At 38.7% G+C, this 27256-nt stretch overlaps 2 protein-coding genes and 1 pseudogene across 3 annotated transcripts; 2 read left to right on the top strand and 1 right to left on the bottom strand.

Annotated features, from left to right (window-relative positions):
- Window positions 1-4388: 4388 nt before the first annotated feature.
- Window positions 4389-10409, top strand: LOC146462596 (uncharacterized). The gene is made up of 5 exons (XM_085085320.1): window positions 4389-4479; window positions 8961-9056; window positions 9367-9462; window positions 9598-9693; window positions 10240-10409. The coding sequence occupies exons 1-5, from the start codon at window positions 4389-4391 to the stop codon at window positions 10407-10409; spliced, it is 549 nt and encodes a 182-aa protein (XP_084941446.1).
- Window positions 10410-10593: 184 nt separating this feature from the next.
- Window positions 10594-26768, top strand: LOC146462597 (uncharacterized). 2 transcript variants are annotated; one of them, XM_085085429.1, is made up of 8 exons: window positions 10594-10685; window positions 12201-12362; window positions 12637-12714; window positions 13638-13705; window positions 14906-14956; window positions 20151-23245; window positions 24100-24137; window positions 25198-26768. In XM_085085429.1, the coding sequence occupies exons 1-8, from the start codon at window positions 10595-10597 to the stop codon at window positions 25224-25226; spliced, it is 3612 nt and encodes a 1203-aa protein (XP_084941555.1). In that variant the 5' UTR covers window position 10594; the 3' UTR covers window positions 25227-26768. The 2 variants fall into 2 exon arrangements, with proteins under 2 accessions (XP_084941555.1, XP_084941556.1); XM_085085430.1 differs by having other exon boundaries at window positions 25204-26768.
- Window positions 15263-17353, bottom strand: LOC146462598 (uncharacterized; annotated as a pseudogene).
- Window positions 26769-27256: the final 488 nt, after the last annotated feature.

Genomic DNA, 27256 nt, shown 5'->3' on the forward strand with positions numbered 1-27256 from the left:
ATGAAGAAATAGCAAACACCTCTTAACTGTAAACCCTACCCCTCTCCTGCCTCAAGTGTAGAGCCGCCGGATTGGCTAGAAACTTTCTCTGGAGTTTTGTTTTGTTTGTTTGTTGTTGTTGTTGTTGTTTGCTTGTGTGTCTATTTTTTAATGGATTTTTCGTTGGATTTTCTTTGTTCCTTTATTTACTGATTTATCATGGGATGAAAAGTGTGTACTCATATTTAGTGTTAACTCGTAATTCTACTTGGATATTGCTGTATAACATGCAATGCTGTTCGCAATGACGAGGTTTGAGTGGACACTGCAGGAAATTTTAACAGTTCTTCTCAATACTGGAATGTTTGCGTTTGTCCAGTATCGAACTTACAGTTGACAATAAATTCATGCATCGCTGATTATTTAAGCTAAACCAAAAAGTATTGATTCGTTTTTCCAGCATCCATGGCAAGCAGCGAAGTCAAAGCCAAACCTGGAAGTGACGTCACACCAGTTGGTGAGGATACTTTGGATTTTGATGATGACACTTTAAAAGGTAAGGATTCATGTTATTCTCTTATCAGAAGTCGTTGGAATGGAAAACTGTTTAATGTTAATCTTCACAGTTGAAAGAGGAAGTGAGTTCGGTCCATGGATACAGCAAACTCCTCCTTAGATCCACCAGAACTAGTTACAAACTCTTTCCGGCTTTGTTGTTTCTTTACAGTTTGTTTTTTTTATTGATCTTGTAATGCTTTATCATTTTCTGTTTTCTTTTTATTTATTTCTAACACTTGTTCATTTAACGTCCACGCAAACATTGAGGCTTCAAGCTCTCAGTCAATGGGTAAAACAAATCCAGTCCCGGGTTTTGATCAGCCGCCGCTGCCGCCGCTTGAGTACTAATTAATTATTCGATTGCATATCGCAGCATCTCTAGCGAGCAGTGAAAGCGAGGCCATACCTAAAAGTGATGTCACACCAGCTGGTGAGGAGAGTTTGGATTTTGATGATCAGGACACTTCGAAAGGTGAGGATTTATGATATTATCGTAGCAGAAGTCGTTCTAAGACTGGAAAACCGTTCTGCTTTACGTTAAGAAGCTTTTATAGACGCACGTTTTTAACGTAGCATCCAGATATATTTGATGGAGTAAAGTTTTTTAATTTCATTTAACTTTCGATTTTATAATTGAGTATTCGATTGCATATCGAAGCACTTTCCTATGCACTTGCATAAAGCACACTTGATAATACTATATGGAAAGTTGCGCTATATAAATTTTACAGTTACACTTATAAGCTGAGTATACTGATTAAATTGAACTATTTGATCTTCCAGCATCCATGACAAGCACTGAAAACAAAGCCAAAACTGAAAATGTTGTTAAACCAGCTGGTGAGGAGACTTGGAAGTGTGATGATGACACTTTGAAAGGTCAGGATTCATGTTTTTGTCTTAAAAGAAGTCGTTTTTAGACTGGAAACCTGTTCCATGTTAATCTTCATAGTTGAAAGAGAACTGAGTTTTAATCTTAAAGTACTGACTAATTATTCGATTGCATTTCCCAGCAACCAAAGCAAACAGTCAAAACAAAGCCAAACCTGAAAGTGACGTCACGCCAACTGATAAGGAGACTTTGAATATTAATGATGACACTTTGAAAGGTGAGGATTCATGTTATTCTCTTACCAGAATTCGTTTTTAGACCGGAAAACTGTTCTATGTTAATCGTCACAGTTGAAAGAGAACTGAGTTTTAGTCTTAGAGTACTGATTAAATATTCGATTTTCTTTTCCAGCATCCATAGCAAACAGTAAAAACAAAGCCAAACTTGGAAGTGATGTCACGCCAACTTATAAGGAGACTTTGGATTTTGATGATAACACTTTGAAAGGTGAGGATTCATGTTATCCTCTTACCAGAATTGTTTTTTTAGACTGAAAACTGTTCAATGTTAATCTTCACAGTTGTAAGAGAACTGAGTTAAGTGCATGGATGAAGAAATAGCAAACACCTCTTAACTGTAAACCCTACCCCTCTCCTGCCTCAAGTGTAGAGCCGCCGGATTGGCTAGAAACTTTCTCTGGAGTTTTGTTTTGTTTGCTGGTTGTTGTTGTTGTTTGCTTGTGTGTCTATTTTTTAATGGATTTTTCGTTGGATTTTCTTTGTTCCTTTATTTACTGATTTATCATGGGATGAAAAGTGTGTACTCATATTTAGTGTTAACTCGTAATTCTACTTGGATATTGCTGTATAACATGCAATGCTGTTCGCAATGACGAGGTTTGAGTGGACACTGCAGGAAATTTTAACAGTTCTTCTCAATACTGGAATGTTTGCGTTTGTCCAGTATCGAACTTACAGTTGACAATAAATTCATGCATCGCTGATTATTTAAGCTAAACCAAAAAGTATTGATTCGTTTTTCCAGCATCCATGGCAAGCAGCGAAGTCAAAGCCAAACCTGGAAGTGACGTCACACCAGTTGGTGAGGATACTTTGGATTTTGATGATGACACTTTAAAAGGTAAGGATTCATGTTATTCTCTTATCAGAAGTCGTTGGAATGGAAAACTGTTTAATGTTAATCTTCACAGTTGAAAGAGGAAGTGAGTTCGGTCCATGGATACAGCAAACTCCTCCTTAGATCCACCAGAACTAGTTACAAACTCTTTCCGGCTTTGTTGTTTCTTTACAGTTTGTTTTTTTTATTGATCTTGTAATGCTTTATCATTTTCTGTTTTCTTTTTATTTATTTCTAACACTTGTTCATTTAACGTCCACGCAAACATTGAGGCTTCAAGCTCTCAGTCAATGGGTAAAACAAATCCAGTCCCGGGTTTTGATCAGCCGCCGCTGCCGCCGCTTGAGTACTAATTAATTATTCGATTGCATATCGCAGCATCTCTAGCGAGCAGTGAAAGCGAGGCCATACCTAAAAGTGATGTCACACCAGCTGGTGAGGAGAGTTTGGATTTTGATGATCAGGACACTTCGAAAGGTGAGGATTTATGATATTATCGTAGCAGAAGTCGTTCTAAGACTGGAAAACCGTTCTGCTTTACGTTAAGAAGCTTTTATAGACGCACGTTTTTAACGTAGCATCCAGATATATTTGATGGAGTAAAGTTTTTTAATTTCATTTAACTTTCGATTTTATAATTGAGTATTCGATTGCATATCGAAGCACTTTCCTATGCACTTGCATAAAGCACACTTGATAATACCATATGGAAAGTTGCGCTATATAAATTTTACAGTTACACTTATAAGCTGAGTATACTGATTAAATTGAACTATTTGATCTTCCAGCATCCATGACAAGCACTGAAAACAAAGCCAAAACTGAAAATGTTGTTAAACCAGCTGGTGAGGAGACTTGGAAGTGTGATGATGACACTTTGAAAGGTCAGGATTCATGTTTTTGTCTTAAAAGAAGTCGTTTTTAGACTGGAAACCTGTTCCATGTTAATCTTCATAGTTGAAAGAGAACTGAGTTTTAATCTTAAAGTACTGACTAATTATTCGATTGCATTTCCCAGCAACCAAAGCAAACAGTCAAAACAAAGCCAAACCTGAAAGTGACGTCACGCCAACTGATAAGGAGACTTTGAATATTAATGATGACACTTTGAAAGGTGAGGATTCATGTTATTCTCTTACCAGAATTCGTTTTTAGACCGGAAAACTGTTCTATGTTAATCGTCACAGTTGAAAGAGAACTGAGTTTTAGTCTTAGAGTACTGATTAAATATTCGATTTTCTTTTCCAGCATCCATAGCAAACAGTAAAAACAAAGCCAAACTTGGAAGTGATGTCACGCCAACTTATAAGGAGACTTTGGATTTTGATGATAACACTTTGAAAGGTGAGGATTCATGTTATCCTCTTACCAGAATTGTTTTTTTAGACTGAAAACTGTTCAATGTTAATCTTCACAGTTGTAAGAGAACTGAGTTAAGTGCATGGATGAAGAAATAGCAAACACCTCTTAACTGTAAACCCTACCCCTCTCCTGCCTCAAGTGTAGAGCCGCCGGATTGGCTAGAAACTTTCTCTGGAGTTTTGTTTTGTTTGTTTGTTGTTGTTGTTGTTTGCTTGTGTGTCTATTTTTAAATGGATTTTTCGTTGGATTTTCTTTGTTCCTTTATTTACTGATTTATCATGGGATGAAAAGTGTGTACTCATATTTAGTGTTAACTCGTAATTCTACTTGGATATTGCTGTATAACATGCAATGCTGTTCGCAATGACGAGGTTTGAGTGGACACTGCAGGAAATTTTAACAGTTCTTCTCAATACTGGAATGTTTGCGTTTGTCCAGTATCGAACTTACAGTTGACAATAAATTCATGCATCGCTGATTATTTAAGCTAAACCAAAAAGTATTCGTTTTTCCAGCATCCATGGCAAGCAGCGAAGTCAAAGCCAAACCTGGAAGTGACGTCACACCAGTTGGTGAGGATACTTTGGATTTTGATGATGACACTTTAAAAGGTAAGGATTCATGTTATTCTCTTATCAGAAGTCGTTGGAATGGAAAACTGTTTACTGTTAATCTTCACAGTTGAAAGAGGAAGTGAGTTCGGTCCATGGATACAGCAAACTCCTCCTTAGATCCACCAGAACTAGTTACAAACTCTTTCCGGCTTTGTTGTTTCTTTGTTTGTTTTTTTTATTGATCTTGTAATGCTTTATCATTTTCTGTTTTCTTTTTATTTATTTCTAACACTTGTTCATTTAACGTCCACGCAAACATTGAGGCTTCAAGCTCTCAGTCAATGGGTAAAACAAATCCAGTCCCGGGTTTTGATCAGCCGCCGCTGCCGCCGCTTGAGTACTAATTAATTATTCGATTGCATATCGCAGCATCTCTAGCGAGCAGTGAAAGCGAGGCCATACCTAAAAGTGATGTCACACCAGCTGGTGAGGAGAGTTTGGATTTTGATGATCAGGACACTTCGAAAGGTGAGGATTTATGATATTATCGTAGCAGAAGTCGTTCTAAGACTGGAAAACCGTTCTGCTTTACGTTAAGAAGCTTTTATAGACGCACGTTTTTAACGTAGCATCCAGATATATTTGATGGAGTAAAGTTTTTTAATTTCATTTAACTTTCGATTTTATAATTGAGTATTCGATTGCATATCGAAGCACTTTCCTATGCACTTGCATAAAGCACACTTGATAATACTATATGGAAAGTTGCGCTATATAAATTTTACAGTTACACTTATAAGCTGAGTATACTGATTAAATTGAACTATTTGATCTTCCAGCATCCATGACAAGCACTGAAAACAAAGCCAAAACTGAAAATGTTGTTAAACCAGCTGGTGAGGAGACTTGGAAGTGTGATGATGACACTTTGAAAGGTCAGGATTCATGTTTTTGTCTTTATAAAAGAAGTCGTTTTTAGACTGGAAACCTGTTCCATGTTAATCTTCATAGTTGAAAGAGAACTGAGTTTTAATCTTAAAGTACTGACTAATTATTCGATTGCATTTCCCAGCAACCAAAGCAAACAGTCAAAACAAAGCCAAACCTGAAAGTGACGTCACGCCAACTGATAAGGAGACTTTGAATATTAATGATGACACTTTGAAAGGTGAGGATTCATGTTATTCTCTTACCAGAATTCGTTTTTAGACCGGAAAACTGTTCTATGTTAATCGTCACAGTTGAAAGAGAACTGAGTTTTAGTCTTAGAGTACTGATTAAATATTCGATTTTCTTTTCCAGCATCCATAGCAAACAGTAAAAACAAAGCCAAACTTGGAAGTGATGTCACGCCAACTTATAAGGAGACTTTGGATTTTGATGATAACACTTTGAAAGGTGAGGATTCATGTTATCCTCTTACCAGAATTGTTTTTTTAGACTGAAAACTGTTCAATGTTAATCTTCACAGTTGTAAGAGAACTGAGTTAAGTGCATGGATGAAGAAATAGCAAACACCTCTTAACTGTAAACCCTACCCCTCTCCTGCCTCAAGTGTAGAGCCGCCGGATTGGCTAGAAACTTTCTCTGGAGTTTTGTTTTGTTTGTTTGTTGTTGTTGTTGTTTGCTTGTGTGTCTATTTTTTAATGGATTTTTCGTTGGATTTTCTTTGTTCCTTTATTTACTGATTTATCATGGGATGAAAAGTGTGTACTCATATTTAGTGTTAACTCGTAATTCTACTTGGATATTGCTGTATAACATGCAATGCTGTTCGCAATGACGAGGTTTGAGTGAACACTGCAGGGAAATTTAACAGTTCTTCTCAATACTGGAATGTTTGTCTTTGTCCAGTATGCAGTATCGAACTTACTGTTTACAATAAGTCCATGTATCGCTGATTATTTAAGCTAAACCTAAAAGTATTCGTTTTTCCAGCATCCTTGGCAAACAGCGAAGTCAAAGCCAAACCCGGAAGTGACGTCACACCAGTTGGTGAGGATACTTTGGATTTTGATAATGACACTTTAAAAGGTGAGGATTCATGTTATTCTCTTATCAGAAGTCGTTAGATCAGGAAAAAAGAAACTGTTCTGGGTTTCGTTAAGAAGCTTTAAAGACCCGCTACTTTAACGTAGCATTTAATTGATGGAGTAGAATTTCACAATTTCTTTTACTCGGTTTAAGTTTACGACATTTATTGTAATCTGCAATTTTATATATATTTTGCGTTATCCTTTTACATATGTAAAGTTCACTTGAACATCTTATATGGAAAGTTGTGCAATATAAATTTTAATATCATTATTATTATTACTATTATTATTAATATTATTTATGCACTTAGTTGTTGGCAAAACATTTTATCTGCAATATTGCAGAGTGTCTCCAGGAACAGTAAGTATCAGCGTTACTTTACCGGCATAACCTTACTGCACTGATTAAATATCTGATTTCACTTCCCAGCATCCAAGGCAAGCAGTGAAGGGAAAGCCAAAAGTGAAAGTGACATCACACCGGCTGGTGAGGAGAATGTGGAGCCTGATGATGACACTTCGAAAGGTAAGACACCATGTCAGTAGTCTCTGACTAGAACCTGTTGTTAGACTGGGAAACTGTTCAATGTTTATCTTCACAGTTGAAAGAGAACTGAGTTAAGTGCGTGGATTAAGATACAGCGAACACCTCTGAACTGTTAACTCTTTACTTTTGGTTTTGTTTGTTTGTTGTTGTTGTTGTTGCTGTTTGTTTGTTTGTTTGTTTGTTTGTATTTAATGGTTTATTTGTCGACTTTAGTTATTTATGTACTTATTTATTGTGGGATGAAAAGTGTTTTCTCGATACTTAGTAACATATCGTAATTCTTCCTCGATATTGCTGTGCAATATGGAATGCTGTTCGTAATGACAGGGTTTGGGTAGACACAGTGAAATTTAAAACTTCAGCTCAATACTGTGCCGTTTGTCTTTTTTCAGTATGCAACTTACAGTTGACAATAAGTCCATGTATCGCTGATTATTTAAGCTAAACAAAAAAAGAAAAATAATTGTTTTCACAGCATCCATGGCAAGCAGCGGAGTCAACGCCAAACCTGGAAGTGACATCACACCAGTTGGTGAGGATACTTTGGATTTTGATGATGACACTTTGAAAGGTGAGGATTCATGTTATTTTCTTACCAGAAGTCGTTAGACTGGAAAACTGTTCAATGTTAATCTTCACAGTTGAAAGAGAAGTGAGTTTAGTCCATGCATACAGCAAACTCCTCCGTAGATTCGCCAGAACTAGTTACAAACTCTTTCCGGTTTCGGTGTTGTTTGTTTGTTGCTGCTTTTATTTGCATGTTTGTTTGTTTGATTGATCTTGTAATGTTTTATCTTTTTCTGTTTTCTTTTTATTTATTTCTAACACTTGTTCATTTAACGTCTACCCAAACATTGAGGTTTCCATCCTCAGTGTATGGGTAAAACAAATCCAGTCCCGGGTTTCGATCAGCCGCCGCTGTCGCTTGAGTACTGATTAAGTATTCGATTGCATATCGCAGCATCTCTAGCAAGCAGTGAAAGCGAAGCCATACCTGAAAGTGACGTAACACCAGCTGGTGAGGAGACTTTGGATTTTGATGATGACACTTCGAAAGGTGAGAATTCATGCTATTATTGTAGGAGAAGTCGTTTTGAGTCTTGAAAACCGTTCTGCTTTACGTTAAGAAGCTTTTATAGACACACGATTTTAACGTAGCATATATTTGATGGAGTACAGATTTTTAATTTCATTTATCTTAAGTTTGTTGTTTTTTTTTTACTTATTTATGATGGAATGAAAAGTGTGTACTCATAGCTAGTGATAATTCGTAATTCTACTTGGATATTGCTGTATAACATGCGATGCTGTTCGTAATGACAAGGTGTGAGTGGATACTGCAGTGTAATTTAACAGTTCTTCTCAATACTGGAATGTTTGTCGTTGTCCAGTGTCTAACTTACAGTTGACAATAAGTCCATGTATCGCTTATCATTTAAGCAAAACCCAAAAGTATTCGTTTTCCCAGCATCCATGGCAAGTAGCGAAGTCAAAGCCAAACCTGGAAGTGACGTCACACCAGTTGGTGAGGATACTTTGGATTTTGATGATGACACTTTGAAAGGTGAGGATTCATGTAATTCTCTTATCAGAAGTCGTTAGACTGTAAAACTGTTTAATGTTAATCTTCACAGTTGAAAGAGAAGTGAGTTCAGTCCATGGATACAGGAAACTCCTCCGTAGATCAGCCAGAACTATAGTTACAAACTCTTTTCGGTTTTCGGTGTTGTTTGTTTGTTGCTGTTTTTATTTTCACGTTTGTTTCTTTGATTGATCCTGTAACGTTTTATCATTTTCTGTTTTCTTTTTATTTATGTCTAACACTTGTTCATGTAACGTCCACGCAAACATTGAGGCTTCAAGCTCTCAGTCAATGGGTAAAACAAATCCAGTCCCGGGTTTTGATCAGCCGCCGCCGCTTGAGTACTAATTAAGTATTCGATTGCATTTCGCAGCATCTCTCGCGAGTAAAGAAAGCGAAGCCATACCTAAAAGTGACGTAACACCAGCTGGTGAGGAGACTTTAGATTTTGATGATGACACTTCGAAAGGTGAGGATTCATGCTATTATCGTAACAGACTGATAGTATAAGACTGGAAAACCGTTCTGCTTTACGTTAAGAAGCTTTTATAGACACACGACTTTTGCGTGGCATATATTTGATGGAGTACAGCTTTTCAATTTCATTTATCTTAAGTTTTTATAATTATTGTTGTCTGCGATTTTATATATATTTTCTATTTCCTTTGCACGTGAAAAGCGCACTTGATCATCTTTTATGGAAAGTTGCGCCATCTAAATTTTACAGTTACCCTTATAAGCTGAGTATACTGAATAAATTGAAATATTTGATCTTCCAGCATCCATGACAAGCACTGAAAACAAAGCCAAAACTGAAAATGTTGTCAAACCAGCTGGTGAGGAGACTTGGAAGTGTGATGATGACACTTTGAAAGGTGAGGATTTATGTTTTTCTCTTACCAAAAGTCGTTTTTAAACTGGAAAACTGTTCTCTGTTAATCTCAACAGTTGAAAGAAAACTGAGTTTTAATCTTAGAGTACTGATTCAATAATTCGATTGCATTTCCCAGCATCCATAGCAAACAGTAAAAACAAAGCCAAACCTGAGAGTGACGTTACGCCAACTGATAAGGAGACTTTGGATTTTGATGATGACACATCGAAAGGTGAGGATTCATGTTATCCTCTAACCAGAATTCGTTGTTAGACTGGAAAACTGTTAAATGTTAATCTTTACAGTTGTAAGAGAACTAAGTTAAGTGCATGGATGAAAAAATAGCAAACGCCTCTTAACTGAAAACCCTACTCTCTCCTCTCCTCCTAGTACAGAGCCGCCAGATTGGCTAGAAACTTTCTCTGGATTTTTGATTTGTTTGTTTGTTGTTGTTTCTGTCTGCTTGTGTGTTTGTTTTTTTAATGTTTTGTTTGTTTGTTTGTTTGTTTGTTTTTTTCATTTCTTTATTTACTGATTTACTATGGGATTAAAAGTGTGTACTCATAGTTAGTGATAATTCGTAATTCTACTTGGATATTGCTGTATAACATACAATGCTGTTTGTAATGACAAGGTTTGAGTGGACACTGCAGTGAAATGTAACAGTTCTTCTCAATACTGGAATGTTTGTCTTTGTCCAGTATCTAACTTACACTTGTTAATAAGTCCACGTATCGCTGATTATTTAAGCTAAACTCAAACGTATTCGTTTTCCCAGCATCCATGGCAAGCAGCGAAGTCAAAGCCAAACCTGGAAGTGACGTCACACCAGTCTGTGAGGATCCTTTGGATTTTGATGATGACACTTTAAAAGGTGAGGATTCATGTTTTGCTCTTATCAGAAGTCGCTGGACTGGAAAACTGTTCAATGTTAATCTTCACAGTTGAAAGAGAAGTGAGTTCAGTCCATGGATACAGCAAACTCCTCCGTAGATCCAGTGAAATTTAACAGTTCTTCTCAATACTGGAATGTTTGTCTTTGTCCAGTATCTAACTTACAGTTGACAATAAGTCCATGAATCGCTGCATTATTATTTAAGCTAACCCTAAAAGTATTCGTTGTCCCAGCATCCATGGCAAGCAGCGAAGTTAAAGCCAAACCTGGAAGTGACGTCACACCAGTTGGTGAGGATACTTTGGATTTTGATGATGACACTTTGAGAGGTAAAGAGTCACGTCACTTACTTGCCCTGTTATTATTAACATTAAATGTTGCAAAAACGTTGAATCCACGGATGATAGCTTATGGAAAATCACCAGGTGTAGTAAAGGCCTTCTTTTCGTTAATTATTGACACCCTCCCTGACCTCTTTAATCGTATAGTGTGATTATTTTCACACCACCCTCCCCCCAATATAGGCCCCTTCACCTCCCCATTATTAGTATCGTCTTTTTACATTAGGGTATACAATTTGGGGCTCAAATAAAAGTTGACCGTTGTTCAGGTTACTGCAGGGTCACTGTCACGGAAGTTTCTCTGTGTTTTGGTCGAAACTGCTCAAATATTTGACAAGGAACCTTTTCTCTAACATCAAATTGCTCTTAGAGCACCGAGAATAAAATATGAACTGATTTCTCCTGCGAAGAACTAACTATAATCAGTTTTTTTTTCTCCAAATACGCTGGAAGAACTTGAAAAAATTGGCCAATTTTTTCAAGTTTCAATCCATTTCAATCTTGGCCATTAGCGGCCAATGATAACTAACACTAGTTTCTGTGTAGTAGTGTGGTTACAGTAAACAAAACTGAATCATTATTTTAACGATTCTGTCGATAGAAAAAGGGGTTTTTTGGCCATTCAAGTAATATATCAAACACGAGGAAGAGTGTTTCCTCCGATTTCCAAACACCGAGAAGTAGGTTGGAAAAACGAGGCGCAGCCGAGTTTTTTTTAACCAACTTCGAGGTGTTTGGAAATAGGAGGAAACACTCTTTCAAGTGTTTGATATAGCTTCTCAAACTATTGATAATTCTTGGAGAAATTTGAAGCAAAAGTTCACAAAATTTTATGATGATTAAGATCACATTTCCAAACCTCCTTCACGGTAGTGATTTCCTTTGTTTTCTCTTAATGAATTATTAATGAGTTTGAGAAAGTAACATCACAAATAGGTGATACTGCCCTTTTAAAATATGTATGCTGAAAAATAGTGTAGGGAATGTATACACACAATTCGCCATGACCTTACAGACAAATCACTCAACTTAATAACGAACAAAAAAGCACTGAACAAAATACACCAACGAGTAAGCGACAACAAAACACAACGGCTCAAAACAACATGACAAAACCACACACAGCGTGACAAACACAGTACTCCCAAGCCGGTATCAAAGATCTTTTCATCATAGTTAATAGCCCAATTTCGATATATCGAAATTGGGCTATTGAGGGACTGGTTATGAAACCTTGCCATGTTAACAATGGTGTTGCAATTTATGTTAAAAGGACCGCGACCATGCACAATCCTTTCTTTTAACTTTTACACTACAGTTGAATATCTTACTATTGGTGATTTGCTCCAACACATTTCAAAATCTATTGTGGTTTGTGCATGGTCAACGCCAAAAATGCTTACAAAATATACAACACTAAAATGAAGAAGTTTGACGGGCTACATACGGAATTAACCATTGCCTTTTATTAACTGTATGTTTTAATTAATTTCTTCTTTTTAGCAATAGCAGAGGTTTATAAGAATGAAGGTAATGATGAATACGGGAAGAGGAATTTCCGTAACGCCGTCAACGTTTACACGGAAGGAATTAAAGTGAACTTCAAGGATGAAGAACTGAAAGCTAAACTGTATTGCAACAGGGCGGCAGCGCACTTTCGTTTAGGTGAGATGTTTTTTTTTAAATTTATTTATTTATTCAGCATTTATTTTGTTACTGTATTAGCACAACTGAGTTGTGAAAATGAATTGGACCGTACCTGAATTCGTTTCGAGACGCTCTTTCGCTCGTTCTCGAAAACATTTTTCGCGCCGACTTTAGGCGGTTTTACTACGTTCTGCACCAACTAGCTTTCCTCGCGTCGCAGAGAACGCAGAGGTCTGGCCAGCTGCCTCAGCCTGAGGGTAAATAAATTTATTTGTCTATTTATAATTTTTAGGGAATTATCGGGATTCACTAAGTGATGCGAAAGTTGCCACTGAATTACAACCATCCTATGTCAAAGCAATCATTAGAGGTAAGATGTCTTAAAATTCTAGACAAAAGAAAAAGAAAGTAACGAGTTAACTGCAAAAATGTACCGCCACGATATCTACCATACAATCTTTAAATTGACGGCCATTTACAATGTTTTGCAAAATATAACTTAATATATAGATCATGACTCTTCTACACCAGGTAGGCCAACGAGCCGCGAATTTAAACAATATCCATCCGTTTTTTAGAACTGGTATTCTGTATCAGTGTGTATTACACGATGTATTATTGTAAAAGATGCTACCTTGTAGATATGCGATTTTATATGTTTCAACTGAAAAAACAGTGTATTGCTGCACATCGCCAGTCAATGATTGAACAGAAACATGTTATTTTCTTTGAACCTCGCTACTTTTATCACACGTCGTGCAGATGTCTGACATTGCGCATGGCATAAACCTCATCACTACAATTAACTTATTTATTGTATGAAGTGTTCGCGTCGCCTCTGTGTCCATATTAAGCGGGTTTCATCATTTAAAAAACTATATCCTCTTATTGCGAAGACTAAGCGGCTGTTCATAAACTGGTGTTTATGGCTGCATTCGATTGACCGTATTCCAGAATAATAATAAGCGAAATAGCTGTTAGATTTCTCTTTTAAGTAAATTTGGGAGGACATTTCTGCAAACTTTCGCCGACACATGATAATTTAAGAGCGATTTTGTATTTTAGTAACTCCAGAAACCTCTTGAGGAATTTATTGAAATTATTGTATGTATTCCTATTCCGGAACAGGGGCAATCGAACGCACCCTAGCTGTATTGCAAAATGGCGATCCTTTTTCATCATCCTCTACTGTGACGTCATTATCATGATACATGTGCGCAAACATAGAAACTAAATTTTGAAGTAAACTAACTTGACTTAAAAATAAATCAAGTTATCATATATGTTTTTTAGGAGCAAGTGCTTGTGTGGAGCTGAATCTGTTTGAAGAAGCGATCAAGTGGTGTGATCAAGGATTAGCAGTATCCTTTGGTTCTTTCATGTAATGTTTAAAACACGAGCAGCAGTGTTTTATCGGGTTTTAGACCCGATAAAACATGTGCTGCGAGTTTTTGAACAGCTTCAAAAACATTCCTGGAAAAGCGTGTGTCAGGAGAGTTCATAACAATTATGCTTTTGTGAACGTTGGAGAGTAACAAACCAGAAAAATTTAAACACTGCATACTAATAAGGAGGTGGTTTTTATCGGGTTTTAAAAACCACTGCACGTAATGTTTTGTCGACGAGTTTGATAGGTCAATGGGCTTATGAATTATTACTGAGTTTTTGAGTGCAGCATAAACATTCCCGGATGTAATAAGGTTGTTTTCATAATGAAAGGCAGTACTGAATAGACCAATTCGGCTAACGCAATGTTGTACCCAATTCAAATCCTTTGGGCATAAAATGTTTTGTTCTAAGTATTTCGATATCATTTAAATGTAAATGCTACATTATAATGCAAATGCAATCAACAAAGAATGTTAACCCAGGGGGATCTGAATTGGGTACAACATTGGGTTAGCCGAATAGGTCTATCACTTGTATGTCCCCACACAAAACGTGCCTTGCCCACCCCCCTCCCCCCACCCCCTGCAAAAAATAAATAAATAAATAAATAAATAAATAAATAAATAAATAAATAAATAAATAAATAAATAAAAAATGATTAGCATTCCTACGTTTTTATACTGCCACAGTATAAAACATAGGATGCTTTGCAGCTCACTTCCTCACCAAGCAGTGACTGATTAACACAATTTGACAAGTGAAAGAAAGTTTTAGTATATATGTATATGCCTTATTATTCTTATCTGATTGCAGTAGTTGAGAGAGAACACAAGAGAACCACTTTAATGTACGCCATTTTACCCCTACTTTTACTGCAAAAAACCGTTTCAAAGACCATGTCAGGTAACAATCGAGTATCACTGTACTCGAGAACCCTGAGGTCCAAAGAAATTCACCGCCAGCTTCGTTGTTGCTACAAACATAGGTGCCTTTCATCCCGTCCGGGCGCTGAGGGCCGATCGCACTAGAGATCTGGGAGACCCTCAAACGTTCAAGTTTTCCGATGAATTATGGCAAAAGCAGCCAGTCAGGTACAACTGAAAATTTTGATTATAACGTCTCATCGAATTTACCTGCTTTCTTTACAATGTAACAGCCTTAACTTTAAAAAGATTGACAAAGAAAATGCGACGCTGCAGGAACTCAGAAACAGGTCTGAAAAGGTATTGGTGTTTTTTTTTTATTTTAATAAGTAGTTTCTTAGAAATAGATTTTGTGACAAAAATACACGCTAAAAGGTCGCGATGTTTTGACCTCTCTGAGGCCATTTTCAAGTGCGAGTAAAAAATAAAAACCTTAGCATAAATATATTACAAACAGTTAAAAATCGGTAAGAATGTCATGAACGCTAAAATGTGATAAGACATGTTAATTTATAAAGTTTAAAAAGGACATAAAACATATAAAGTTTAAAAAGGACATAAAACAATGAAACAATGAAGTAATAATGACGCTCGCTAAGAACTGGTCTAAACAAATAATTTAGCGCGGATAGAATCGCATTGTTTGCTTTGATAAAAAGCATTTTAAAAATAAGACAATCGAGTCTGTTTTAAAACTTCGCGCAATGTCATTTGGGGCCATGTTGTGCTGCTCCCTCAGGTGGTTTCCGATTGCCGATCCCTTATGTTCCTGAATTCCCTGGTGAAGGTGTCGGCACGTGTAGCCGACATAGCCTGCATCGCACAGGCCGCATTGAAAATGATACACAGCGCATTGTTGATTTACAAGGGGTGGCTTGTCTTCCCTCACTTTTATCTCATCCTTGATCTTCCGACTTGCGTACACTGGGCTGATATCCACATTGATCTTCCGACTGAGGTCTCCAAGTTGTCTGCGCAGTGCGTTTGCAGATTTCTGATTTTTGAAAGGCAGCACTATTCTGATTGGGGCTTCTTGCTTCTCTGGTACTTGCTGTTGGGTACGTGAATCCTCAGATACTTTTGAATCAATGAACTGACGGATGGTAGAGATCACAAGTTTGTCTGGGTAGCGCAGTCGGGAAAAGATCTCTTTGAGGCGTTCACATTCCTCATGAAAAAGCTTCCACGTAGATGAGAGCTTAAATGCACGGTTGAGCATGGTATTCAGCAATGACCGTTTATATCTACTGTTCACTTGGCTGTGGTAATGTAACAGTAGCCCAGTGTCCGTTGGTTTCCTGTACACCTTCGTGTCTAACCGGCATCCATTCCTGATTTTATCCATTCCCAGAAAGTGGAGTCTGCCGTTTTCTTCAAGCTCCATTGTAAAATTGATAGAAGGATGACTGTTGTTCAATGTCGTTAGGAACTCAGAGGCTGTTTCAAAATCAGGCATTGCGCTAAGCGTATCATCTACATAGCGTTTGTAAAAGGCAGGCATCTTGTTTTCGGTTTCTAGCTGTTTCTCGATGTTACACATGAATGCGTTAGCCATGCGAGGTCCCAATGGCGAACCCATAGCAACACCATCCACCTGTTCGTATAGATTTCATTCGAATTGAAAAAGCTGATTTTTGGTTGCAATTCTCAACAGCTCTTCTTGGCTTTTAAGCGTTTTAAAAAAGGTGTTCAAAAGGTATTGTTATTTGTTTTATTTTAAAGCATAGAGGTTCTCTGTTTTAAAGCAAATAAGTGTTAGCAGGATATTACTCTTGGTAGGCCCTGATTGTTAGGATAGAAAACAGTTTCATTATTTATAATTTCCAACAGAATAAATGTCATTTAAAAAGGTTAAGCGGACGAGCGATCCGGACTAGACCTTATTCTCTTAACCCTATTCAGGCTGCGTGCTGCAGCGTCAAGCTGGCGTTGAATACTTATAACTTCCCAAATAAAAATAGCAAACACCACCAAACCTGGTGAATTTTCCTAAAATTCATTTGGTAACAACTTTATTGCGTTCGACGAAGGAAGAACGCTTCCTAATCTTCTGGGCTGCCTGTGATCGCGTAGGTTCCCTGTGCATGCAAGCGAAAGCTGACCCGTGTTTTTTCGTTCGATCGGCCGGCCGGCCGGCCGTTCACCTTTTCAGCGCCATTTTGAATAACGTCACAATTTCGTTGCGCAAAGCATTCTGCCTCGTGCTTCGCTGGAGTTTGTGTAAAGCGGCCAGCAGACTGTGTTCGTCTCACAACTCAAGTTTAGAGGTTTTGTTTCTTTCACTCTTCGACGAACAAGGACATATATGGGATCATTTGCGATGAACAATACGGTAGCACACAGTTTTTCTCTCTCTGAATTCATGAGGTTTCTATAAGAATTTTTTATGCTTGTACAAGGCTTTCAATATGCTAATTAGATCGGAACATTCAAAATGTTTATCGCTTCATAGCGGTGGGATTTTGGCGTAGAGTAAGCTTACATCCAAAATGTTCATTGCTTCATAGCAGCGAAATTTTCGCGTAGAGTATCAAAAATATCTTTCTTGTTGCAAGTAAAGAGTAGTAGCAAGTAAAAGCAAATAGTGTACCGTCTCAGTAACATTTTCATCTCCCTGAATTCTTGAGGTTTCGAGCAATAGATTTTTATACTTGTGTCTGAGATCAAGACTGTCAATATGCTACTTAGATCTTAACTTGAAAAATGTTTATTGCTTCCTAGAGGCGGAAATTTCGCGTAAAGTATAAAAAATACCTTTCTAGTAGCTAATAAATAGTAAGATTTAGTAGCAAATGGAAATATATAGTCGATCGCCTGCGGTAGTATTTTATTTCTGTGTTAGCTTTTTATGCTTGTACACGCGCATTTGATTATCTGAGATCAAGACTTTCAATATGCTAATTAGATCTCCACATTCAAAATGTAGGTGGCAGATCTAAGATGGAGTCTATGAAGAACAAATGATTCAATTATCACGTGATATAACGTCACCAGTCCACTTTGTGGAGCTCAAAGGAAACCGTTTTGGACATGCTATATACCATCCGAGTTTCACTGCTGAAGCCTCAATGGCTTTGGAGTTAAAAAAGGGGGATGGAACACAAAGTGACCCCTTAAGGTTCAGTTCGAGAATCGGTTTGCCCTCGCACAGTGAACCAGAGCAGTGTTGGGTTAAGAAAAATATTTGGACCCCTCGACTCGAGTCAACGTCATCCCAGGAATTTTTGATGGAGGGTGGGGGGGGGGGGGGGGGACGGGGGTCCAAACTTTGATTCAAAAACACTGTTGGAATTTTTTTGCGGCAAATTACTTATCCCCCAGACCTCCGAGTCCCCTTCCCTCTTCCCCCGCTCGCGATTACATCCTCCTCTTGTGCGTGGTAATAAAGGTTGTACAGATGTCGTCAATATCAACGTTAAGGTCATGATGCAAGTGCATGCGTGCAAGTCCCGTGAACCGCTCCTCAGACATCCTGTTTCAGAAATGTGACTTGATTCTTCGCAAGCCGGAGAATGAATGCTCAGTTTTAGTAGAACTAACAGGGATTGTACACCCAATTATAAGAAAAACTCGTATGTTCGGATATTTGTCCTAGTCAGCATGTTTTGCACACTCGATAAGATTTCCCGGTAGTAGTAAATTTGGTGCGCACTATTTTCAAAAGTTTTGCCATTACTTTAGCTCAAAAAGAAGTGCAGACGGTGTTGTAAGTCCTGTCGCCAAACCTGTAGCTTTGCTGCTAAATTACGAAGGCTGTCATGCTTTACCAAGGCAGACGAACCAATGCAAGGCAAAGATTTCCGCTCCAGCCCTGTTGTGTTCACTAAATCTTGAATTCATTTCTTCCAACAAATGATCTATGGTATGGCAACATTAACACGATAATGGGATTCCGGGTTTATATTGTTTTTAAGTGCGTGCCTCCCAGTCAGTGATTCTTGGCGCTGAGACTCTTGCACCAATCTTGTCAGCCAGTCTAGAGGAGTCTTCAAACCATTCATGGCATTCCTCTTCTGTTTGACCTCACCCTGTGAACTGCTTTAATAGTGTCGTCAATCATAGAATAAGCTTGGAAGACATCCTGGTCTTTCTGTTGAAGCTTGGCTGCAATGGGTTGAGTGTTTCTAGGCTATTCTTTATAATTAAAAAAGTGAAAATGAATCCGAAGGTCTTCAGATTTGCCAAAAGGCCTTGTGCCTTGATTGTAGTCTCCATGTCCCATGTCAACGATATGAAGGAATATAGTGCTTTGAAAGCAGACGCGAGCAGACCACCAAAGGGTACACCCTCCTACCCCCCCCCCCCAAAAAAAAAAAAACAAAAAAACAAAAACAAAAATAGTAATTTCTGAATATTCTTGGAATTTAATTTAATGGCAAAATGATTTTAAAAAATCAAGCAATTGAATAGTGATATGCTCTGCTGTCGATGCAAAAATTTAACTGTCAAACAAATCGTAAGACCGTCCCATGGATCCCCCGACAATAGGACTGTGCGGACGGCGGGTTCTGGCTGCAATCTGTCGGGTGCCCAATTATTAAACATCTACATGTAATCCCGTTGCTGCTCTCGTTTAATAGTGAACTTTGATTGTGATTTATTTAGGTTTTTCATTCAGCCGTTACAGTTTGTGTCTTCAACTAGCTGCAATATATCTCGTAATGCTCAGGGCCAAAGTATTCAACCTCACTAAATTCCATTATTATTTCCTTGCGTGATATCGATGAACCATTTTACAACCAAAATTAAAAAACGTTACATGACGTCCTACATTGGGGATTACGAAAAATACGATACACATCACGTCAAGAACGTGCGACAAAGAATATAATCAATCTACACTCAACTCTCCCAAAGCGACCACTTCTCGTAAGCGACCACCTCCCGTAAGCGACCTCTTCGTAAACAACCGTTTTGTTTCTCAGTTAAATACTGTTTCAAGAGCTCTCTCGTAAGCGACCACCACTCAAATTTCTAAGGGACCGCGACCACTTTTTAGGCCAGAAATTTGACATATTCTTTTGTTTTCTGTTTCTGGTAAGCGACCACCCAACATATTCGCGTATGATCTGAGTAAATAATTAATTACTCAGAAGTAACAAAAGTTCAATTTTTAATGACGCTACCCCGGACAACTGACAGTTTACAGACAGAGAAGATTACTATAATTAGATCTGTAGGTAAAAGGGAATTGTTACAGTGATCTGTTCCAAAATGTTACACAAAGTTTCGTCAGAAGAACGAATAGATGTGAAAAAATCAAATAAATTAGTTTCTATTTGCCTAATGTTAGCTGCTGGGGTAATATTTTTAGGTAATTAATTTATCAGTCCAGCATTAGGCTTATTTTATTTATCTTTCCCGTAAGCGACCACTTTGTCGTGCACCAAGGGTGGTCGCTTACGAGAGAGCTCACTGTATTGGAAGCAAATAGTTAGTAGAAAAGCCGTATGTGAACCCTCGTAATTATTACCACTCTCTTGATGATTTCCAGATGGCTTTTAAGTACCATCAGCAACCTCGTAGTATCACCAACGAATTTGAAAGCAAAGGTTCGGAAGGAACGTCATACATGAACCGTGGTATTGCTTACTGTCGCCTCTTTGAATTCAAGAAGGCTATCAAGTTTTATCAGCAAGCTCTTATAATCAGTAAAGAATTGGGGGACAAAGATTTAGAAGGAAGCGTTTATGGGAACCTTGGTAGTGCTTACTACTCTCTTGGTGATTTCAAGACAGCTATCAAGTTCCATCAGCAAGCTCTTAGTATCATGAAAGAAGTTGGGAACAAAGATTCAGAAGGAGGCGTATATACGAACCTCGGTACTGCTTACGGCTCTCTTGGTGATTTCAAGACAGCTATCAAGTTCCATCAGCAAGCTCTTAGTATCATGAAAGAAGTTGGGAACAAAGATTCAGAAGGACGCGTATATACGAACCTCGGTAATGCTTACCGCTCTCTTGGTGATTTCAAGACAGCTATCAAGTTCCATCAGCAAGCTCTTAGCATCATGAAAGAAGTTGGGAACAAAGATTCAGAAGGACGCGTATATATGAACCTCGGTAATGCTTACCACTCTCTTGGTGATTTCAAGACAGCTATCAAGTTCCATCAGCAAGCACTTAGCATCATGAAAGAAGTTGGGAACAAAGATTCAGAAGGACGCGTATATACGAACCTCGGTAATGCTTACCACTCTCTCGGTGATTTCAAGACAGCTATCAAGTTCCATCAGCAAGCTCTTAGCATCATGAAAGAAGTTGGGAACAAAGATTCAGAAGGAGGCGTATATACGAACCTCGGTAATGCTTACCGCTCTCTTGGTGATTTCAAGACAGCTATCAAGTTCCATCAGCAAGCTCTTAGCATCATGAAAGAAGTTGGGAACAAAGATTTAGAAGGAAGCGTTTATGGGAACCTTGGTAATGCTTACGACTCTCTTGGTGATTTCAAGACAGCTATCAAGTTCCATCAGCAAGCTCTTAGCATCATGAAAGAAGTTGGGAACAAAGATTCAGAAGGAACCGTATATACGAACCTTGGTAATGCTTACCACTCTCTTGGTGATTTCAAGACAGCTATCAAGTTCCATCAGCAAGCTCTTAGCATCATGAAAGAAGTTGGGAACAAAGATTCAGAAGGAGGCGTATATACGAACCTCGGTAAAGTTTACCGCTCTCTTGCTGATTTCAAGAAAGCTATCAAGTTCCATCAGCAAGCTCTTAGCATCATGAAAGAAGTTGGGAACAAAGATTCAGAAGGAACTGCATACAGTGCGCTTGGTGGTGATTACTTCTCTGAAAGGGATTATGAGAAAGCTACCAAGTGTTATCAGCGAGCTCTTAATATCGCCAAAGAAGTTGGGAACAAGCTGTCAGTGGGAGAACTACATATGAGGCTTGGTTCTGTTTATTTCTTTCTTGGTAACCTTAAGGCAAGTTTGGAGTTCTATCAGCAAAGTCTTAGGGTCTTTAAAGAAGTTGGTAGCAAAGATTCAGAAGGAGACGCTTATGAGAGCATTGGAACTGTTTATTTCCGGCGTAGAGATTTCAAGACAGCTATCGAGTACCATCGAAAAGCTCTAAGTATTGCTAAAGAAACTGGACACAAAATGCTCGAAGCAACGGCATATCAAGATCTTGGTAATGATCACTTTTTCGACGATGTTTCTACAGCTGAGGATTTTTATAAATGTAGTGTACGATTATTTGATGAACTTAGGGGTCTTCTTCAATCGAATGATAGATGGAAAATCGACTTCCGGAACCGATATAAGGCTCCCCACATCAACTTATGGCTTGTTCAGTTACAACAGAACAAGACAATGGAGGCGCTTTTTACAGCTGAGCGTGGACGTGCACAGGCTCTGATGGATCTTATGGAATCACAGTACGGCGTAAAATCAGTTCATCCAGTGTCTGCTGAGAAGACAAGTATAATCTCTTCCATTCCAAGTTACCTTCCATCGCAGACGATATTTTTTGCTGAAGCCCCCAGTTCACTCAACTTCTGGGTGCTGCAAAAAGGAAGTCTTTGCCAATTCGAGCTAAAGAAAATCAGTGATAGTTTGGAGTCTCTGACTCACAAAACATACAAACAGATTGGAGTCTTTAAAAAAGTCATGTGTGAGAATCGCTCCTTGGATGGGCCAGCAGATGAAGAATCTGAAGAGGTTCCTTATCGAAATCGCGATGAAAAATCAAAGGCATCTGCAGTAGGCGAAGGCGATGCTTTAAAGGCGTTGTCCGATGTGGTCCTGGGACCGATTTCACATCTGCTACAAAGCGATGATGTTATCATTGTTCCTGATGGTCCACTATTTTTGGTTCCCTATGCTGCACTTCTGGACCAACATTCTAGGTACTTGTCTGAAACGCTCACAATTCGACTGGTTCCTACACTGACAAGTTTGAAGCTAATGACAGAGTGCCCTGAAGGGTACCACAGTACGTCTGGTGCACTGCTTGTTGGTGATCCATGGGTGGAAGGTATCCTTTACAGAGGAAGTAGAATCCTGCAGCTTCCGGCTGCCAAAGAGGAGGTGGAAATGATCGGTGCTATTCTGAACATCAAACCTCTGACTGGAAAAGAGGCAACAAAAGCTGAAGTGTTGAGCAGGCTAAACTCAGTGGCCTTGATACATATTGCAGCCCATGGCCGTGCGGAAACTGGTGAAATTTTCTTGTCTCCTAATCCAACGGTGGCCAAGAAAAAACTCAAAGAGGAAGACTTCCTTTTGACTATGGCTGATGTGTTAAATGCCAAACTGCGAGCAAGATTGGTTGTCTTAAGCTGCTGCCATAGCGGCCGAGGGAAGATTAAGGCCGAGGGTGTGGTGGGTCTTGCGCGTGCTTTTTTGGGTGCCGGTGCTCGTTCTGTCCTTGCATCACTGTGGGCCATTAGTGACGAAGCTACTCTGCAGTTTATGAGATACTTCTACGAGCATTTGGCGGAAGGACAACGTGCCAGTAAGGCTCTCCACCTGACCATGAAACAAATGCGGGAATCTGGCAACTTCAATGACATTAAATACTGGGCTCCGTTTGTGCTGATCGGGGATGACGTAACATTGAGTTTTGGCCACTTGAGGTAAGTTGTTTGAGCTTAATTGTAACAGTCACCGTTTAACTGATTTATTAATTTAAAGGATTTGAAAACCTCTCAACCCTATCAGCCTAAGTCCCCAAATTCGAACTGTAAAGCTGAGCGGCTTTCATTCGCGTAAATGGGTACATCTTTAAGTTTCGTCTGCGAATTCTAAAGTTTGGTAGCATGGTGACTGCCCTTTATTAATGAATATTTGGTTTTATCAACCGAGTAAATAAGGTAATTTTGTCACGGTAAAAACATTCGAGTGCTGACATTTCGAGCGAAGGGCTAACACTCAAAACGTCAGGACTCATATCTCACTTTATGGTGGCCAAATTACGTCTTCAGCTCTGTTAATAAAACCAAATATTTGTCCCACTCCCGAGTGACGATCCCTTTACCAGGGCAGTGGTAGGCCCAGGTCATGAGCGGAACACGAAAGCCAGTGCGTTACATTGTCCTTGCAAGTGGTTGCCGCAAGTGACGTTTTTAATTACATCTCCATAAACTCGTTGTTTGAGCTGTTGGCTGAGGATTGCAAACTCATCTTCGGCAATGCGTATGGAGAAGTAGATCCGTATAACAGGGCCACTTACGGCACGTGTGTGTGTCGTGAGAAGGGGAAAGCAGCTCTCCGTGGCTGCCACCTTGGTATTATTCAGTGCTGTGAGCATTCGTAAGATTCTGACAATACCTCGAAATCGAATTCGAAGCCCGTGTGGTGTCCTTGTTGCTGTCTAAAGGTTGCCTTTATAAAAACGTGTTTTTGTTGTTGTTGTTGTTGTTGTTGTTGTTGTAGTTGTTGTCGTTGTGAACGGATGGTCATACATGTGTTGTTTTCTTTCTTGTTTCAGTAATGTTTCAGATCACTGTGACAGAACTGTCGACGATGGTAAGTTGCAGTAATGTGAACTCTTCTTCCGTTATGTCACACAAGGGAATAAAACAGTGTTAATTACTACAGTCCGAGTCACCATCATAAAAGGATTCAGTCAAACCTGTAGGACCAACCCTTATAAACGGCCACTTTTCAACAATTGAAAAATTACCACCCTCCCCCCCCCCCCACCCACCTACCTCGTCCTCCACACACACACACACACACACACACACACACACAATCACGCAAAGTTGAATCCTCACACAGCGACCGTGAACACTTTGGGTGCTGATGATTTGAAAATCTCTCTAGTTTTTACCTCTGATTGGCGACCACTTTGGTCTGATCTCAGCATGGGGGAAAATATAATAACGAGTAGTTGTTTAATTCCAATCATGATGACAGTGAATTTTTCTCTCACACTAGAACGTTTTGTTTTTGTTCAGAAGAGTATGTTTGTTGTCCACTGTGCAACTCAGATTTGTGGGAACTCTTAAGTATGCACTGAAGTGTGGGGGTCGGCTTTATGCAAACGGGGCCTTGAACAGAACACCTCCCGAAAACAACCTCCTAGGTATATTATTTTGGGAGTATTCAACTGAATTTAGATTTCACTAAGTTGTTATATCCCCCCGGGAGTATGGGTGGGGGGGGGGGGGGTACTGAGAGGAGTTTTGAATAGCTTTAGATGGAGATGTGCCACTGGGACTTTGGACCTTTTATCCTATACCAAACCATGTTCTAGTGTTCTAGATCAGACACAAAAAATCCCCCCCCCCCAATCCTAGACTTGAGTCTTAATTTTTATTCCCACGACCTTTTTTCAAACCAAATTTTTCTCATTGACATCCTATTCTAGAACAAAACTCTCCGACTTCTATACCCTTTCCCAGACCTAACTGCTTCAACAATATACCCTTGGCAGTAGCATATACCTATATAGCATAAAAGTTATGGGAGTAGCCCCCTCCCCCGGGGGCTATACCACAAGTTGTAGTGGTACTTGGTAATTTGGGTTTATTGAATACTGTGATTACACATGTCCATATTTAATCATACGATGTCTGTTAAGTTCCAGAACAGCCAGGCAAAACACCCTGATAATCCAAAGGATACTACAGGAAATATTCCTAGCGTTGGATGATAATGTTGATGAAAGATGGCAAGGATCCGCAGTTATTGCATTGCAAAACTTAATATTTTGTTACCCGACCAACAAACCTATATATAGAGTTGTTGTGCCATACATTTTTGACCATGTTCAGTATTTTAAGAGATAATAAATTACAGACGGCAAGGCTGTTCCTTACAGCAGAAAAAAAAGGACGAAAACAAAGAATTTGGATGTATAAACGGAAAAATATTTGTACAAAAATTGCCCGAAATTTCAGTTTGAAAAACAAACCATGTAAATGTCTCCTAATGACTTTTGTATGCTTTCTACTTAATGACTATGAATCAAAAGAAAAACGGAAAAAAATTAAAATCTCATAAGTAAAACTAACATAAGGCAATATTTCTGGAGCTATGTTTTCATAAATCCAGGTATACATAAATATGAATATTTGAAACATATATTTCAACTGCAGGTGAAAGATTGAATAGAGCAAGACCCTCGTAGTTACTTAAGCAACCTAGCGGCTTTCTGTGAGGGTCTTCATATTCATTTATTCATCCTCCACGGGTATATTACAAACTCACAATATATGTTATCAGCTCCCAGTTGGCTTGCTAGCTCAGTTGGTAGTTCACTGTCAACTTTCTGAGTTGCGTAAATAACTTCAATGGCCTTTTTTCTATTTTATAATTTTATAATATAGTCAAACACAGGATAAAATACCGATTATCCAAAGGAAACATCTGGTCAATCCAAATAGGAAATGGCGTTTCCGCAAAGCAATCAGATTGCGCCCCAAATCGGCAAAATCCTGCTGCTCGAATAGTTAATGTACATACGAAGTAGTTGAGCAATAATTGTAAGTTTAACTCGATCGGTGAAAGTTATGTAAATGTACTTGTATTGTCTTTTTTTCAAAGGTATGGTTGCTTTTGTACTGTTGTTTAATACTTGCATTAATCGAGGCCTGAGCTGAAAATTTGTTGCTATAGAGCAGTTTTGATTCTTTGTTAATCTGGCTTTAGTAACTTGACTTTAGGCCTCTTATGCTGTGGAAACCACAGACCAAAGCAAAGGATGGTGGAGAAAAAAAATCATAATTTCATGCTAGCTCGAGACTCGTCTTAGCCTTGCAAAAGTCGCCGCTCGTCAGTTTTCAGTTTGAAAAAAGACCGTTCGCCAGCCTTTGCCTTTTACATATTACGCTGAAAAATGTAAAGTATTGTAACACCATGAAATATTCAAAATAAACAAGTTCAGTTAACAAACGCGTTTGTCAGTGGTTATATATTCCTCAGTGAAGAAGAAAAAGATGAGCAAGTTAAAGCAAAATCTAACAGTACAATAACCGGCCAGTAGCACGAAATTTTGCAAGAGTGTCATTTTGTGAATTCGGGTGATGATTGGTGGATAGCAGGACAAAATTGTAGTGAATTTAGACTATAGTGAAACCGGTGATGAGCGGAAGCCTTCGGAACCCTTGCTAGTGTTAATACACTTGATCAGAATCATACATTATAGTTAATTATTAACCTATTTACATGTCCTCGTTTATTATGCCCACATCTTCGAGGATGGGTACATTTTAGTTCAAAACTCGACACCAGCTGTAACAGTCTATAGCAAAATACGGTACACAGACAGTCGTAATACACACTTTTGAAATTAGCTTTGCAGACCTTTTTTCTCGGAAGGGGAGTTGGCATCAAGAAACATCCTCTCATCTAACGTTTCGGTATGAAATGGCCTGATGCTGGAGGCTCAGAGCCAATACAACTGAGCCTTACGGATGTTCCTCACATTGCTCAAACTTAGTCGTTAGTTGGTGGTGTCGTTTATTTCTTCACATATACAACTCTCTATAAAGACTGTGTGGGAGACTCGACCAAAATCTGCTAAATGAAGAAACGTATTCACATAGAGAATGATAAACGAAGCGTGAGTTATAATTAGCATGGAGTTTCTCCACGACGAAAAGCCCTGAATGATTTGCCACTTCTACTCTCTACTTGTG

This window comes from Pavona decussata, unplaced genomic scaffold (assembly GCF_977016875.1).
Source record: "Pavona decussata unplaced genomic scaffold, jaPavDecu1.1 SCAFFOLD_186, whole genome shotgun sequence".
Classification (NCBI taxonomy): Eukaryota; Metazoa; Cnidaria; class Anthozoa; order Scleractinia; family Agariciidae; genus Pavona; species Pavona decussata.

Excerpts from the sequence above, each read along its gene's own strand:
- LOC146462596 (XM_085085320.1), top strand. The coding sequence starts at position 4,389 with ATGGCAAGCAGCGAAGTCAAAGCCAAACCTGGAAGTGACGTCACACCA. Across the intron at positions 9,057-9,366 it reads TGATGATGACACTTCGAAAG|CATCCATGACAAGCACTGAA; the intron begins GTGAGGATTCAT and ends TTGATCTTCCAG. Across the intron at positions 9,694-10,239 it reads TGATGATGACACATCGAAAG|CATCCATGGCAAGCAGCGAA; the intron begins GTGAGGATTCAT and ends TCGTTTTCCCAG.
- LOC146462597 (XM_085085429.1), top strand. The coding sequence starts at position 10,595 with ATGGCAAGCAGCGAAGTTAAAGCCAAACCTGGAAGTGACGTCACACCA. Across the intron at positions 10,686-12,200 it reads TGATGATGACACTTTGAGAG|CAATAGCAGAGGTTTATAAG; the intron begins GTAAAGAGTCAC and ends TCTTCTTTTTAG. Across the intron at positions 14,957-20,150 it reads TCAGAAACAGGTCTGAAAAG|ATGGCTTTTAAGTACCATCA; the intron begins GTATTGGTGTTT and ends GATGATTTCCAG.